A 17,318-nucleotide genomic window follows, 5' to 3' on the forward strand; every position below is an offset into this window, starting at 1 on the left:
ATATTGGTTTGCCGACCCCTGCCCTAGACTAACACCACATTCACTCTGCGTGTCGTTTACTCTGTGTAATGTGTTGTGTGTTGGCCGTGAGCGGGTCCCCTGGGTTCGCGGCGCGATTCGTCACTTAGTTTGCCCCAAGCGACTTCGCGAGCTTCCCGTCACCTGCGCACGCGATGACAATTGGTCGCCACCGCGGACGATCTCGACTGATAATAAATAAATAATCCCTCGCGAGTCTCGCGCCCTGGGCAGCAGCCCCCACCTCCGAACCCCCTCGCAGGCCGCCTGGCGTGAATCCACCACCACCACAACCACCACCACAACCACCACCACAACCACCACAACCACCACCACCACCACCACAACAACCACCACAACCACCACAACCACAACCACCACCACCACCAACCATCACCACCACCACAACCACCCCCACCACCACAACCACCACAACCACCACAACCACCACCACCACAACTACCACCACAACCACCACCACAACCACCACAACCACCACCACCACCCCCTCTACCTCGTCTCAACCTCGATCGGCTGCCTCCAAGACGTCGAGTTGCCTCTGTGCGCGGAGCCCTCAACCAAGTGGCACGCCTCGTGGTGTGGAGGGGGGGGGGCCCTCGTGTGGTGGGGGGGGGGGGCCCTCGTGTGGTGGGGGGGGGGGGCCCTCGTGTGGGCTCCCCCCCCCCCCCCGTGTGGTATTCAGCAGATGAGCTCCGGTCACCGCGCCCGGCGTGCGGGCGAAGGATGTTTGTGGTGCAGCAGCGCCTGGCTAGAGGCCCCCCTCCCCGCACTACCCCAGCACCAGGGTGCCATGTTGTGGAGTTTGTTCTCTGTATCTGTGTATATGCATGTCAGCCGCTTCAATGTTTGTGCCAAGTGTGGGGTTTGCAGAGTTGTTGCATCTGGTAAATACCGAATGGCGTGAAGCCCCTGGCCGTGATATTTTGCTGTGTTGATGTGTTGATGTGTTGATGTGTTGATATGTTGATGTGTTGATATGTTGATATGTTGATGTGTTGATATGTTGATGTGTTGATATGTTGATATTTTGCTGTGTTGATATATTGCTGTGTTGACATGTTGATGTGTTGATATGTTGATGTGTTGATATGTTGATGTGCCATTGTTAACTTGGGCACTGGTGACTACGCTGCACGTGGCAGCCCGGAGTCCAGCACTGTGGAGGCAGCAGCGAGGGTTGGTGGGTCACACGCAGATCTTGTGGATCTCCCTTCCCAAGAACGGCTGCCGTACCTGGGCTCGCCAGGAGACTGCGGCGCATTCAACGTGGACCCCGACTTTCCCGTCTGTCAGGGAGAGGCTGTTGGTCACTCGCACGCGTGGGTTTCTCCGGATGGTCAGGTTTCCTCTCGTGTATAAACACTCAGTAATTGACCGATAACAACTGAATACATAAAGGACCGCAGAGCTTGGGAGTGGGGGGGGGATTTGGAGCCGGCTCACCGCTTGGCTGCGGCGAGACCACGACGTCTCGAAGTCAACGGCAGTGCCAACCTGAGGCTGCTTTTGCAGATTTGGGTTGATGCAGACCTCGGTTCCAGGAGACCAGGTTTCAGGCAACTTTTAAGTGTCATCGTGAATTCGCAGATGTCATTTGTGAGATTCAAGCCACCGAGAGGCCTCTCGTGACTCGATCCCTCGTGACTCGATGAACTTCCACCACGAGATTGGGTCGCGGTGCGAGCGGAAGGGGTCGTGTGAAACCGTGACGCGGTTCGTGGCGTTGTTTTCATTGTAAGCGACGGGCATCATCCAACAGATGCATATTTTGACACCGTGCCGCTGACGTGTCCCAGGGTTACGTGCCCGTTACGTCGAAGGCATATACAGCAACAACATTGTGACTGCGGGCATTGCACCTTTCTACAGTTTTAATAAAACGCCAAATGAAATTAAGTAGTCAAATATATACTGCATTCTATTGTCATGATTGAACAGAATAACATCTTCCAATTCCTCTACACAGAAAATAACCTTCTTGTTTTCGATGACTCCACGTCAAAATCTCTCTTTTGTGCAATCCTGAGACCACCTTTAAAGCTGTGCATTGTGGAAATCTCCTGGGCAATCAACGCTAGGAAACTGGCGCATGGGTTGGCAGGAACTAGGCGGTCTCACCCCTGGACGTCAAAGCGTCCAGAGGTGAGAAACCCACGATCAGATCTTGACCGGTGAAGCAACGTTGCGAACGAATCGCACGGCTGTGGAACGAAACATGTCGGTGTTGATGTTTCTCGCGAGTTCCCCTCAACGCATCAGAGCTCTTGAATAGACCACGTCTTCATTAAGGCGATCCCTGTCATCTCATGTCTACAGGCCTGCAGAGGCGCCGGTGGAAATTCCTCATACTTATGGCGGGGGCGAGTCCATCCATAGGACAACCGCTGTTGAATTCCCAACAAAGTTGTACTTGTTTTTATTCAACCCCCCGGAGGGATGATGATGATGGGCTGAGTCAACCCCCAGCCACGATTTGAACTCAACCTTCCAATTGCGAGCCGCTACCAGTGGTGATCCCATGCAGAGACTGGCTCCCATCATAGGAATATGGAATTTCCACCACGGGCCCTGAAGGGCTGTGACCAAGATACGACCACCACCTCGATGCTTGATTCAGCAGTAAACCGCTTTTTAATGTTATACAAACTCTGGACCAAATTCGACCAAACATGCGCGCTGTGATGCTGCTGCTGCTGGTGATGTTGTTGATGTGACACCACCAGCAGAGTTCCTGTGCGGGTCCACACGGGGGCGCCCCCCCCCTCGCGCGCTCCCACGGGGGAGGGGCACGCGAGTGCCACGTGCGGCTCGTCACGGGGAATAGCAGCGATCACGTGGTCGTCTTGATTGGCAACACGTGGCTCGTGCTTCGCACTCAAAACACACACAAAGACAAAGATCCCCCTTATAGCCTTAACCAGACTGTTGGGGCAAGTGTTGTTAGCGAGCACCACAAAGACACACACAAAGACAAAGATCCCCCTTATAGCCTTAACCAGACTTTTGGGGCAAGTGCTGTGGGCCAGCACCTCGTACACACACGGGCCTCATCAGGACCCCCTGGGTGGCTAATTGGCTGCGAGGTCGTTACCCGCGCGCGCGCCGCACCTGTAGAGGGGGGAGGAGACGCGGCCATTGGCTCCACTAATCACATCGGTGGGGGGGGGGTCACCACTCCACACAATGGGGACTGGGGCGGGGGGGCAGCGAAAGAGGGGGGCAAGAGCACAGAGCCCCCCACTTTTGCACCCCCCCCCCCCACCGCCAACATCAATCGATGCGTCGTCTGTCTCCGAGTGTCGCCCTGCGTCTCCGCCTGTCTCCGCGTCTTGGTGTCTCGCTCTGCTGCGCCTCGGCGTGACTGTTGCCTCCGTCTCTCGGCGACTGTCCCTGCCCTGTGCCCCCCCCCCCCCCCCCCATGGTGTCTCCCACTTCCCCGTGAGAGCTGCGCATCCACTGAGGGACCTGCGGTGGGGGGGGTGATGGGGGGCACTGCTGCTCCTCTCCGAGGTAATCACGGACTGGGGGCGCTCTCGTGCCAGCAGGCAGGAGGAGGAGGAGGCGATGCGCGTGGCTACGTCACCGCCTCGTTATCGCCGCACAGCTGACGGTGATTGCGGAACAAAAGGGCACGAGGGAGGAGGGGGAGTAGGAGTCCTCATTAGCCCCGAGCCGCGCCTCCAGCAGTCCCAGCGCCCGCTTGAGTCGGCCCCGGCGTAGGAGGCGAACTCGTGGGACGCTGCCCGCCGGGAGAAGGGACCAGAGACATCGGCCGCAGCAGCAGCAGCAGCGCTCCGCTGTTCGCGAGCGACGCCGACGTGAAGAGGACGCGAGAAGGGAGACGCAGGAGAGAGTTCCACCACCCTGATCTCTTCTGCGTGGTGGGGACGCGCGGAGGAGCGTGGTGGGGACGCGGGGCTCGAGGAGACGGCGAGAGGGAGGAGGAGGTTAGGAGGAGGAGGGGGGGGTCCGATGCCGCTGCTGCGAGACGTCGAGAGCTGCTCGTCTGCGCCCGCGACGAGCTCGACTCGCCTGGAGGTGGACGAGGGCGACCTCGGCACGAGCGCTCATCACGAGGAGGAGGTGAGCGGCGACTCGCGAGAGAGCAGCGGCTCGCCGAGTCGTGCTCGCTGGGACCTCGTGCGCTCTCGCCGTCTCTGGGAATCTTTTTTTTTGCTCCACCTGGGCCGTGATTTTGGCCAGGTGATGACAGTAGAGAAAGTGGGTTCGCCAACTTATCAGTAACTGAGAATGTTACGGATAAATGACGCGTGGCGGTGTTGAGAAGACGACCTGCCCCGTCGGGGCGGCTCGTGACGCTGCTGGCTGCAAGTCGCTTGCGCGCCGCTCATTTCGACCGCCGCCGTCTCCGCGGCTTTAACTCCATCCGCTCTGCGGGGCCGTACGGTCCGTGCGCTCTGCCCATTCGCATCGAACCCCATCGCGGACCCTCCCCCTGTTGGCTCGCACTCACCCTCGTTTCAATTCTAATCGCCCTCAATCCACCTCTTCGGCGTCAACCCTTCTGTGGTATTGTGGGGAGCGGTGGCGCAGCGGTTAGCGCGCTACGCTGACGAACCCGGCCACCCGAATTCGATTCCCGCTCACGACCAACCATCGGGTGACGATTATCTGAACCGGTCATGGGCCTCTCCTAGATCGACTCTGCCTCGCATGGGTAACCTAATGCCACGTGTCAAACATCGCTACCTAGGGAGACAAATGCGGCCGGGCGTGTTGATGCCCCCCCCACCCACCCACCGCGCGTGTGCCGTGCCGACCTTGATCGGTCCTCGTTGGCGGCACTTCCCCCACCGGTCGAGGGCTCCACGAAGTGGCGTCGCCTTTGTCTCGTCTCCTGCACGTCGCCCAGTTCGGTGGCGAAGCGAGTGGCTCTCAATCCGAAGGTTGGCGAGTTCAACTCCTGGTTGGGGAGTTTGGCTCGGCCACTCGTGCCCCCCCCCCCCCGTGGTCAATAAACGGGGGGGGGGGGGTACCAAGACGAGGGTGGCTGACCTATGAATAGCTTCGCCCCGTAACGTGACTGTGAAATTTCCACCACTGGCTCTGTGCTCGCCACTTGGGCAAGACGTCATCTTTTGACCTTTGGCCGTGGCGTCGGATCATCCAGCAGTAGATGGAGCACTGCAGCCTGCTCGCACTGGGCTTGAGAGGGCACGGACTGCAACTAATGACGAGGGGGGGGGGGGCTACCCAGAGACCCCACTTCCCACGGTGCTCCGTTGTGTCCATCGCGTCCTCGCGACGGGGGCCTCTGCGCTCCGTCATTCCTTGTCGATCGGCCCCTTTGAGAGCGCAGCAGCAGCAGCAGCTTGAGCAGCAGCAGCAGCAGCTTGAGCAGCAGCTTGAGCAGCAGCAGCTTGAGCAGCAGCTTGAGCAGCAGCTTGAGCAGCAGCTTGAGCAGCAGCTTGAGCAGCAGCTTGAGCAGCAGCTTGAGCAGCAGCTTGAGCAGCAGCTTGAGCAGCAGCTTGAGCAGCAGCTTGAGCAGCAGCTTGAGCAGCAGCAGCAGCTTGAGCAGCAGCAGCAGCTTGAGCAGCAGCTTGAGCAGCAGCTTGAGCAGCAGCAGCAGCTTGAGCAGCAGCAGCAGCAGCTTGAGCAGCAGCAGCAGCAGCTTGAGCAGCAGCAGCAGCAGCTTGAGCAGCAGCAGCAGGAGGAGCAGTGCGCTGGTTGGTTTGTGAGGCTCTGGAGGAATTTGCTGTGCATGGCTGCGCTTGTGTGGTGGACAGGTGCGGACCCTGTTTGTGAGTGGGCTGCCCGTGGACATCAAGCCCCGTGAGCTCTACTTGCTCTTCAGACCGTTCAAGGTGAGCGGCGGACGCGATGAGGAACCCATTTTAGGATAGAGAAACCAACGTGCAGTAGAGAAGCTGCGTTATTTTTTGTTTCTGGTGTTCTCCACAACAATGCTATGGATTATTGCGTTGTGCAATTATAAATACACGTGTCGAGCTCTGACGGTCTTTGCGGATAAACATAAACAAACTATGTGAGAACCGGATATATATATTTTGTTTGTGCCAGGTAAGGTCCACTGAGCTTGTATAACTCCATTCCAGAAGCGACCTCGCCACAAATGACGGCTCTACCAAGTGCCTTGTGGAATTTTATGGCAGCCAAACGCTCCAAACGCCACGTGGTGGTGTTGATTCTAAATGTGGAGGGGAAAATCCGGAGGACCCGGAGAAAAATTGACGCAAACTCCAATTATACAGAAGGGGTCGGGATCGAACCTACAACGTCGTGCATACCAGGGCGAGGTGGTTAACATCTCGCCCGCCCCTCCACCCGCCCCTCCACCTCTCCACCCGCCCCTCCACCCACGCACTTTCGAGCACTCCGAGGCGTCCCGTTGTGTTCATGGCTGTGGTCTCAATGCCGTGCATGGGAAGGTCCAAATTGGTCAATCGGATCCGGGGTGAGTATTCAAATGGCCCGTGTATCGACTCCCATTTGCGCGCTTGTTCATCAGCCCTCCTCACAATGGGCACGGCTATATATCGATTTTATATACAGTATATTGATTAGGGTACCTGCGAGACGTGTCAGCCTGGTGCTGTCACACTCGCACGAAATCTAATCGTTCGCGTCGTTCTGGGGCCAATTGAAAACTCTTTAAAACTGCTTTTTGTGTCGCCTTGTCCTTCGCTGCTCCGCACCTCCAATTAGCATGGTTGGCTACGTACGGTGTGAAAGAAGTTCAAAGTGCACTATATAACCATAAATGAGCAGACTGCAATGACGCTGTCCCTCAAAGTTTGCACCCCCCATCAGCGACGCAGCCTTTCGGGTGTTTTATGGATTTGGAATGAATTGCCAATGTTAACACTGTGATTGAAGGCTTGTTCTATGTACACTGCGTGTGCGTGTTTGTATGTTCAATGTACCCAAGTGTGGTGCATGTGCTGTGCAGTGGTTTTGGTGGATGGCTGTGTGACTGGTGGCGATGGGAGGGGGGGGGGCGCATAGTTTGCCATCGGTGAAACTCCAAGCACGGCTGGGGCCTCTCCGTTTGAATGATTCTGCTTCATGTTGTCCTGCAGGGATACGAGGGCTCTCTGATCTTGATGACCTCTAAGCAGGTAAGCGGGAATTGAACCGTTCCCTCGTTCTCTCGCTTCTCAAACACGGGTTCTGGCATCGGTCAGCCGTGAAGCGGTTAAATCCGAACCAACGTTTCTGTGTGAAGTGGCCAATGTTGGTCTGTTACGAATATTGGCCATGTGCTCTGGCTCTGTACAGTAATTGTGTTCATAAGCTGCATGGCCATCAGCGGATTAACAAACTCCAATTACTACTACTTAATATACAGCTTCAGTTGCATTGCTGATAACAGCGCAAGCCGGGCATGTACAGCATCTTAAGTCTCCAGTGACGAAGTGACTTGGCAACTTCAAAAACTAGCGTGGTGTGAAGTAAGATCTATAGATGTTTACTCTTTTGAAATGTCTCTTCCAGCCCGTGGGATTTGTAACCTTTTACAGCAGAGCACAAGCAGAAGATGCCAAAGTCTCTCTGAATGTGAGTTCTTTCATCACGCGTGTGCACGTTGTAATGGGAATTGCCGTTCTCCGCTCGCTGCTGGTCGAGGCACCACCTTGCGCTGATGGAACGGATTGTGGAATTTCGCACAGCAGATGCTTGAGCGCTAAAGTGGGAACAATAGTAACCTAGACTTGTGTCTAGACCTATTTCATACCAGGCACACCCTTGGTTCTACCCTGTAACATGTTTATTGCATGGTTAACCAACATTTTTAATTGAGGGCTTTGGAGAAATGGAGTAAAGTTAGGAAGCCAAATGTAATATTTTAGTTGTTGTGTATTGGAGACCAGGTGCAGGCTCTCAACTCTCCCACGTAGTTACCTGGGCTCAAACCCAGGTTCTTAGCAGAGGCGGCTGTGTTCTCTCATCCGCATCCTGTCCACATGTGAGCGTCGTCTGCCTGACCTCTGTCCAATCCACGAGAGATGCAAGGGCATTGTATTGCCAGCGCCGACCTCGGAAATCACCATTGACCCTTTAAACGTGATGTGAGCATCTTTACTCAGATTTGAGTCCTTGAGCAAATGACTCGTGTAAGATGTACATTATTACATGAAAAGTTTATAAAACATGCTTTTCCAAATAGTTTTTTATTATAATAACACGAATATTTTGTTGCTTCAAAAATGTTAATGGTAACCCTTGGCATGGGTAAAAGGCGTTTTTTTTTATTTTGTCCAAATTTGTTCACGTTAACTACCAGCATGTTATTAGACCAAACTTGAATTTCAACTGCAAAGTAAACTTGGTAGGCTGAAAATGCACCTGTGGAATAAATACATATAAAATAGGAATAAAAAAAAAAATTGGGACCAAATTAGGTCCTCCTATGATTATTCTCCAGGATGGCGTCGCGCGCGCGTGGTTATTCTGGCCGCAGAGATGGCAGGACGTTGAGGGTGGCTGGGTCCCCATCTCGCTCGGCTCCTGACGGACACGTTGGCGACTTGCCTGTGTGCCGTTCAACGCGAGCCACTTAGTGTCACCGATGGCAAACATCTGCTTCTGCTCCACCTCAGGAGTATCACGAGCAATGCGCTTAAAGCCAAGTGGAAAATTATTTTGTGTGTACAGTGTAAACGACATCGCAGTCTGTGGCCCTTTCTTTTGAGACGACCCTTGTCTGCGAGTGGCTTCTCTTTTTATAGCCCCGCGTGCCAACCGACCCGAGCGATATTTCCCCCACAGACGACTCTGACCGTCCGGCTGCTGGGATGGCGGCATGGTTTTTGAGATGTGAAAGAATGAGCTGCTGTTCGTGCACTGCCGAGTCGACGGTGTCGGGACCGCGAGGGTCGCAATGTCTGCTTCCAGCGCCGGTCCCTCGTGCCTTTCCTACAGTCGACCGCTACGATCGATACCTCCCTCTGTAGATGCTGCCCCCTTTCGTAGCAGCGTCTGCTTCATGTTTAAGAGATTCCAGCAGGAAATCTCAATTTACCCTTGCGCACCAATCCACGGTTTGCTTGTGTGTTTGTCTGGGTGGTGACTCAGCTGGCACGCTGCGCTACAAACCCTGCGGCAACCCAGAGCTCGATTTCTGATCTCGGCCTGCACCAGTCCAGTGACCATTATCTGAACAGGCCATGGATCTCCCCAAAGTTGACTTCCAATGAGTACCTGGTGTGGTGTGTAAACATTGCCACTGGGGAGACAAAGGCGGTCGGGCACGTGCTGCCCACTTTGTATGCCGGCCTTCATAGGTGCTCTGTAACAGCACTTTCCCCAACAGTCCATAAGGCTAGATGGGGGGGGGGGGGGTGAGGCTTGGTGATATTGGTTATGTAGCCATTTGCTGCCATATTAAGCATCACATTTGGTTATACGCTAAATTTAATGGCACACTTCAAATGTCCTAAACTAAATCTAAATTTGAGATTTAGTTTTTGCTTCGGTTAACAAGAGGATGGCTCGCGGCATTTCTAAGCCTTCCACTGGAAAGCATGAATGTATTCATCACTTGCTATTAAAGTAGAGGTTTGGCTTGAGAGAGCTGAACATAAATATATCACATGGGGGGGGGGGGGGGGGGCGGCAATGCCGTGACTCTGACTTTGCCGTGGCGCCCTGAATGTGCCAAGGGGTCCATTGATCACTCTACGTGGATTTTTATGCTTTAATTGTTTGCAGGTCCACGGCCAACCTTGGAACATATACAAAGGGGGGGGGGGGGGGATTTCCCCATATTCTCTGGGACCTTTTTGATGAACTGATGCCCGTAATGACTGGATCAGAGCCCAGGTAATCCAGAAGTGTCTCTCGTAAGGGGAATACACATTGCCATCTGCTCTTGTCTTTGAGCATAGATTCAATTGCTCGGTTTTATTCCAGTCTTATAGCAAATCCACGCTGCCTTGGTCTTACTTGTTTTGATAAATCTACCCCGTCAAATCTCTAGTAACCCTCGCATTGAAATTCCCGTGTTGTCAATTGTAGTGTGGGCTTGTGATGCAGTGTTGTGTAGTGTCGGAGCAGACTGATCTCTTCTTGCTCCATATATGGTCGCGATAGGAAAAGGGGTTCTGTGTAAATGAATGTGGGAAGAGTGCAGAATCTCGTGGCAAAATGGCTCTACACAAGGAGTGATGTGGGTGGTGCGGTATCGCGTGCGGGAGGAACGTCTGCTGGGAGCGGCTTCTGTTGCACCAGGGGTGGATGAGGTCTCGTACTCCTACAAGTGGAAAGACACGAGGACTTCATCTCATGGGGGAGATTTTTTTTTGGATCAGCCGAGGGGGGGTATGTTGGAGCATGTCGGAGGCAGGCCATGAAGTTTGACATTTTTGTGAACAATATCTCAATCGGTGCCTCCCCGGAGTGGTTTTTAATTCTCTAACTTTTTATTTTTCTGGTACCGAATCTGGAATAGTAATGGGGATTGTCCTTTATCCTGACGCTCTGTCGGGTGGCAATGGCTTCCCTGCAACTTGACGGTGCAAGGCCCGTGAACAATAATGGCCGATTGCACACGTGTTGTGCAATGGCCTCATCGTGCAGTCTTGGGAAAACCAAACGGCTGCCCCATATCCACAGCTCTGATCTGGCATCCTCCTCGTATGTCCGTTTGCTGTCTTTTTTTTTATTGGATTGCGTGTGAAAATATTAACAAGACACTGCTGGGGGGGGGGGGGGGAGGTGATATAGGAAGGTATTTAATGAAGACTATCCTCACGAATAGTGGCTGTGAGTCGGCAGTGTTTTTCATAATGCATGTTGCGTGACTGGGCACTCGATCTTCTCCCCTCCTGCCTGCGACTGAAATGCTGTCTCCCTCTGTCCTGGTAGCCCTCCTACCCATGAACACTCTCCATGCGTGCCCTCGTGTGTTCCCTGCCTTGATGTAGCCACACCAGACTCTCTCAATCGAAATGGTGATGTGCAGGCAATGTGTTCGATCTCGACGCTCTTGGATCCCAAGCCGGGGGGTGTGGGGGGGGGTTGAGTCCGGTTTGCACTCTCATCGGTGGCCATCGCACACGGGCAGCAGGCTGACCGCAGCCCGAGCCACGTGGTGAGCAGTGCAGCAAAACAAATACATTGTTGTACTCGACTTCCCTATGCGTCCACGTTCGTGCTCTCTGCATTCACCGACCCGCTCTGACCAGCGTGGTGAAGTACGGTCGAATAACCCCTCTAACTGCACGTGTCGTGGGGGCTGGGTGGAGTCGTCGCGCCACGCGGGCTGCGCTTGCGGTCGAGGGGTGGCGACGCCATCGACTGACCTGAACGCCGCCGCCGTGTGTGTACAGGGCGTGAGGTTCGACCCCGAGAGCCCTCAGACCCTACGCCTGGAGTTCGCTCGCGCCAACACCAAGACGGCGAGGAACCGACTGCTGGCGACGCCCAACCCAGTGATGCCGCACCCGGCGCTGGGAGCCCACCTGGTGCTGCGGGACCCGTGTGAGTGCCGGGCACGGGGGGGGGGGGCACAGCTGCCGCATCTCCACCCTCACTGGCAAAACTCGGCCCTCTCATTTAGAATAATTTTTGTTACATTTATCGTGCAACGCATGGGCGGTGACGCGGCCCGGCGGTAGTGCGTTAACCGAGATCGATGGCGCCGCGCCCCCCCCCCCGGCTAATGCTGCCAGTGTACAAAACCAGAAACTTGCCGTGGCACCGGCTGCTTAGGAGTGGACGTTAAAGATCCTGCGGCGTAATTTCAATTGGCACGGTTGGCTACGCACGGTGTGCCAGAGGTGTTCTACATTCGTATAAATTGAGGCCGCTGCAACGAGTGCGTTTTTGGGAGCCGGTGGAGTTTGCCGCCCCAGCGTGCCGAGCCGCGCTTGTGTGCGGTCTGCGCAGTTGATCTGTCGGGCCCCCCGATGCTCTCCCCTGCTGACACCTGGGCCGCCCCCTACCCGCTGTTCGACCTGGGGCCCATGCTACCCTGCGCGTCCTTCGCCTACCCCGCCTCTGCGCTGCCATCACAGGTACGGTGCGAGGTTCGTACGTGCGCGACGGCGATGAACCCATTTCGCCGGATACGCCGAAATAAAGCGCTCTGCTTGGCGTTTCCACACCGCGCTGTGTGCGTCCCGGTGGTGGCAATCCCTAGGCTCTGCGCTTTGGAATTGGAGTTTTCACCCATTGTCTTGTTCTTGACCCCACACTCTCCTCTGCCAAGTCTGTGGCAAGTCTTCATTCCTCGGGCACTTCAAACGTGCGTTTTACCAACTCGCAATGACCAGTGAAGTGTGTCGTCAAGCAACCCCCCCCCCCCTCATTGACCCATACGGGGTGAGGGGGGCCCTCAACAGTGGACTGACAAAGGCTGTCCCATTGTTGGTGACCATGTGCACACTTTGTCCTAAGCATGTGAAATGGCGCTAACCTAATGGTGGAACTGCTGCAACACGGCGTGTTGGTGTGTGCGTGCCGTGTGCCTGCTAGATGCACTGGATATCCCCCTCCTAGGATGAGCCACTGGGTGGGGGAGCGGCGAAGCGCTCCTCGGCCCTGGCGAGGGACAAGGGGGGGGGAGAGAAACGTGGCGAGTGTCGGAGCGTTCGCTCGGCACTCTGGACGTGGTGGCTCGTGGACCCGGTCCTTTCTCCTCGGTGGCCCTGTGCAGCATGGTCCGTAAGCGCTATGAAATTGTCCCTGTCGTTGCCTTGTTGTTGTGGGGCGACACTAATGCGCCACGCACGGCTTGTTTACAAGCAGATCGCGTACTCTAGGAGGTAATACGGCATATCCCGCGGATAGCCCTGCCTGGTCGTGTTGAATGTGTTTTTTAGTCCTTGTTTCTGGTTTGAGTTGAGTAAGAGCAGACTGCATCCGCTGTGGCACGGCTGGTTCTCTAAGGACTGCTGTGCGGGTGTGAGGTTTGCTTGATGAGGAGAATTAACGTGTACCATCCCTCGACAGTCGGATACACCCGAAGATGTTTTGATTGGCATCGTTGGTGAAGTCTGACCCCCGCCGCCCCCCCCCCCCCCCCCCCCCCCCCCCCCCCGGGTGAGCGCTGGATGCCCGAGCTGATGCGTTTGTCCAGTTTGGGGTGGAGATTGGGATTCCTCCTAAATTGCAGATGAGGCATTCCGATTTTTTTCTTTTCCAGTAAATAAAAATGCCTTAAATATGTTCTAAATCTCCAGTCCTTGAAGGCATCGCTGGATTATGGATGGGTGTTCCCCCATGACTTTATTTTAGTCTTGCTATTTGAAAAAGAAATGTTTAAAAATAAAACGTGGCTTTATCTTGATGGCACAATGTATAACTTTAACTGACTGCATCAGATATTGTATTTTTGAGTGGAAAGGTGATGCGTGGGTTGTGCTTGTTCTGTTGCGTGCGACCAACTTTTACACGGTCGGTCGTCTCCAAGGCGCTCTTTAATTTCCACTGGTCGCGAATTTCTCTTCAAAGGTGGATGGGGGGGGGGAGGCAGGCGAGCGGGTGGTTTGTATGTGGTCATTTTGAGTGTCCTCCGTTTTCTAAAAACACGACTGCATAAAAGGAATAAAGTATTTATGTTATTTATCCGAACGAAACTGTTGAAAGGTTTTGGATAATTTTGGCATCTTAAGAGCTACCGCCTGCAAAACCTGTGGCGCGTAACCACGGTAACGGACGACGGCTTTGGTTTTCCTGGTAAGGCAGAAGGACTTAACCGTGACCTGTCCTGCTCTTGTCAATTACAATACTCCAACGGGCGTGTGCGGCGATGGGTTTGAAGTTCTTGGAAATGAATTGAAAATAAAGTATTTTCCTGCATACCGCTGCATATCGTCGTTTGTGCAATTAATTTGCGTCCATTCGCAAGGCGAGCGGTTTGGGATGGACGGCCTGCGCCTCGCCACGGCTCCCGCGGATTGCCGCTTGGGCGGTGCACGGATTCATCTTCTTGGTTCTTTCGGTAAAGTCGCGTAGAAGGAGAAGTAATAAAATAATAAAAATAAAACACGGATGTGCAGGCGAATGTCTCATGAGAGCCGCCTCGCCACACACGGCAAGGTTTCCAAGAGTGCAAGCGTGCCATACTTGCCATGAAACCCACTTAATGTTTACAGCGTGCAGTTCCTGTGCAATGTAACTTCTTATTTGGCTCTGGGAGCCTCAACCCCTTGCTGAATTACTGGGACAGAGTATATACACTTGAACTCTGGGCGTTCGCGAGTGATGGAGTGGGTGAGAACTGGTGCCATGAGATTGCAGACATCCTTAGGCTGTGGCGAGGATGTTCCATCACAGCCGTTAACTCAACATCCCATTACACGCCTGGTATGTAAGCTCACGTGTGTGTATGTAAGCACGCCATCATATGGGTGGGTGGGGGGGGGGTGATTTATTGGGTTTTTGTGTACGCCTACCTACAAAGTTATTATTAGATATTGGGACAGGGGGGCATGAATGTTTTATATATGGTGAGCATTGAGGCATTCTTATCCAAGCATATTGGACGGTCTCTCCCACGAGCTCCGTTAATTTGCGTTGCCAGCTGAGGCTGTTGGCTCAAAGCCTCGTTGCAGTGTGAGCCGCCAACTCCTGCCTCGCGTGGCTTCGTGCGTTTGTGCGGTGACGATGTCCCCACATCGGGGTGGACTTGAATGAGGAGTGTGACTTTGGTAATGGGTTTTGTTTGTGGCTAAACTCTTGCAAATGTCTGACCGTTTGCGCCGTACGTAGCCAACCGTGCTCCTCAGAGGTGCCTCCCCTGGGGAAGATTCGTTTTTTATGTTTTGATGTTTTATTATCCAAGCCTCGCTTTGGTGCCCTAAAAAGGCAGCTGTTGTATAATCTGTGGCATATTTGAGGCAGATGTCGTCTAGAGAATGGGCGGTGTGGCTGCACCAACGGTAACTGGTCGGGGACATCTTCCACCCCATCGCCTATCACCCAGAGGCCTCTTGCTGCGTGACAGAGGTGCGCTCTGCTTGCGGGTGCAGTTCACGGAACGACTAATCGTGGACATTGCCCGGGCAAGCGCTGTTGACCTGTTGCAGATGTCGCAACCACCAGAGATGGGATGGATCGACTGCGCACACGTCACTGGCTTCATCATCGTCACCACACTGCATCGTGAAGCACCAAAGGGGCCTGTATTCTTGTGTCGAGCTGGGACGCTGTCTAATGGCATTTATTTTAATTGGCTGAACATTGTTATCGGTCACTGTTTTTATTGTGCTCTTTTATTCTGGGTACCCTTATTTTAAGGCAGCCACCCGCACACCCTGCCTGGTGAAGGTGGGACCCCCCCCCCCCCCCCCATCCACAATCCACCCCCAGTGAGGCGGCTAAAGGCGTCACCAGTCAGCATTGTCTGTGTGGGTTTTGAAGGTTGGGCTGTGTAGAATGAGGTACAACAATGGATTTACCAGTTAACGTCGTTTTCTTAACCTGCCACCAGTGCAGCATCCATTGGGCACTGCCAATGTGGTCATGGGTGGCAAGGGCAGAAGGCAGTCGGTCACCGATGTGCGGAGACCTGCACCTGCCCGTGTTCGCACGAAGGTGGCGAGTGAAACGCGGATAAGAATAGACGCGATGTAGCAAGCGGGGGGACTGCGGAGCGAACGCTGGCTTCAGATAATAAACACAGCCCCTGGCGCTGCTGCTGCTGCACCGCCTTGTGCCGTGCCACACAGGCACGGGGACCATCGCTCTCCATTGGAGATGCCGCACAAAACGCACCAGTGCTGCGCGCCCGCTACGCGAGGTGAAGATTTTTTGGTGCCGTCGATTATCAACACGCCGCCCTCTGTAATTGAGCAAGTTCTTTTGAAGGGAAGACCCCTGGTTTGCGAAATGAGTGGCACAAAATACATGCAGCGTCGTACACTCGCAAGAATGCTGCTGCGTTCTTCTACATAAACTGATGGCCGTTTCGCGTGCAGCATTTACACCCCCACTCGCCTCCTTCGTCATACTCGATTCTCCAAAAGTGGAGGGAACTGAATACGGACATTTGTGGGGGGTGGGGGGTGGGGGGTGGCGACCGACCAGGCCAGACTCTGCCACGGCACGCCCTGGTCGCGGTCACTCGGGCCACGGTGCCAGGGACTGCGGAAACTCGCTCCCGAATGAATTCACGACTCTGTGTTCGCAGCCACGGGGAGGTGTCCCGGCAGTGCCGACTGTCTTCGCTCCTGGGACACCCGGAGCAGCATGCGCCGCCTCGGCTCCCCCCCCCCCATCGCCTTCCCACGGCAATGTCGTGCTCGCTCTCGCGATCACATCAACACGCTCCAATCGCGAAGAATGCCGGGGACACGCCACTCAAGCGCGTGTTGTTTATTAAACACGATCTGAATAAACACCTTTCCGACGTTACTGTTTTAATCCCCAGGCTCGTGCCTGCTTGACTTGCAATATTGGGCATTCCGAGTGACTTGGTCGAAGGCAGGTTCGTTCCTTTTCAACGTCCTCTTATTCGTGATGGCTTCAGAGATGTCTTGGGTCGTAACCTAAGCGCTCGTTTCTGATGGGAGTTGTGGTCTCCGGTGTCTGATTCGATCCCAGGTGGTATCCAGTTCTGTCCTGATTACAAATGGCCTGCAAGCCATTTGTCACACTGCCAATATCACGATGGTCGTCTGGTCGTGGCAGAAGGGAAAATGACCTCGGAGTCGGAGCCTGCAGGCAATGTTGAGTAAAATATTTGGGGGTTTTAACACCATGCGAGGACTGCTTGAGGGCAATGGATGCATTCCACAGGGGGCACAAGTGCTTTTCTGTTGGTCCAGTGCTTACAAGCGGTGAAAACTGCTGTTCATGTCCAATCGCAGCACGGCGCACATTATTAGGGGTATTAAATCTGCTTTTCAGATGTGTTTTGTCACTTGAATGTCACGAGGTCCTCCGTCACCTTGTCAGCGAGAGACCAAACCCACAAACAACACCTCTCGTGCTGACGGGGGACAGGAGGCAGCGCACACGGGGGCTATAAATGACTGGCCAATGATGCAGGATCAGTAGAAACACCCGATTGCTTTAAATACCGCGTGATTGCAGCGCTCAAATGATGAGGGCCACGCGGGAGGGGCTTCGGGGGAGTAGGCGAGCTTTGTGTACGTGTAGTGACTGCTGGGCTCGCTACATACGCATGCATTTTTCTACACTCTTGACATGGCACTCTCCCAACCGTGGCATGCCCTCTGAGGCAACCCTCGTGTGGATATTAGAACAACCCCAATATCGCCGCCATGACCCCCCCCAACACCCTGGCAAAAAACGGCTGCTTGTCGATGTCGCATTTGGTGAGTGCAGCC

General features: G+C 54.4%; 1 protein-coding gene across 1 annotated transcript; it reads left to right on the forward strand.

Moving 5' to 3' along the window:
- Positions 1–4,006: 4,006 nt before the first annotated feature.
- Positions 4,007–13,029, forward strand: LOC133343602 (RNA-binding protein with multiple splicing 2-like). The gene is made up of 7 exons (XM_061553294.1): positions 4,007–4,122; positions 5,787–5,864; positions 7,101–7,139; positions 7,516–7,578; positions 11,352–11,502; positions 11,911–12,038; positions 12,499–13,029. Exons 1-7 carry the CDS (start codon positions 4,012–4,014, stop codon positions 12,520–12,522), a joined length of 594 nt encoding a protein of 197 aa, XP_061409278.1. The 5' UTR covers positions 4,007–4,011; the 3' UTR covers positions 12,523–13,029.
- Positions 13,030–17,318: the final 4,289 nt, after the last annotated feature.

The sequence above is a fragment of the Lethenteron reissneri genome, chromosome 18 (assembly GCF_015708825.2).
Source record: "Lethenteron reissneri isolate LAM-NWPU_2019-01 chromosome 18, ASM1570882v1, whole genome shotgun sequence".
Classification (NCBI taxonomy): Eukaryota; Metazoa; Chordata; class Hyperoartia; order Petromyzontiformes; family Petromyzontidae; genus Lethenteron; species Lethenteron reissneri.

What these genes read in the sequence shown, in the direction of transcription:
- LOC133343602 (XM_061553294.1), top strand. Translation starts at nt 4,012, where the DNA reads ATGCCGCTGCTGCGAGACGTCGAGAGCTGCTCGTCTGCGCCCGCGACG. An exon ending in TCTTGATGACCTCTAAGCAG is followed by an intron (nt 7,140 to 7,515) that starts GTAAGCGGGAAT and finishes TGTCTCTTCCAG; the next exon opens with CCCGTGGGATTTGTAACCTT. An exon ending in CCTCTGCGCTGCCATCACAG is followed by an intron (nt 12,039 to 12,498) that starts GTACGGTGCGAG and finishes TGTGCCTGCTAG; the next exon opens with ATGCACTGGATATCCCCCTC.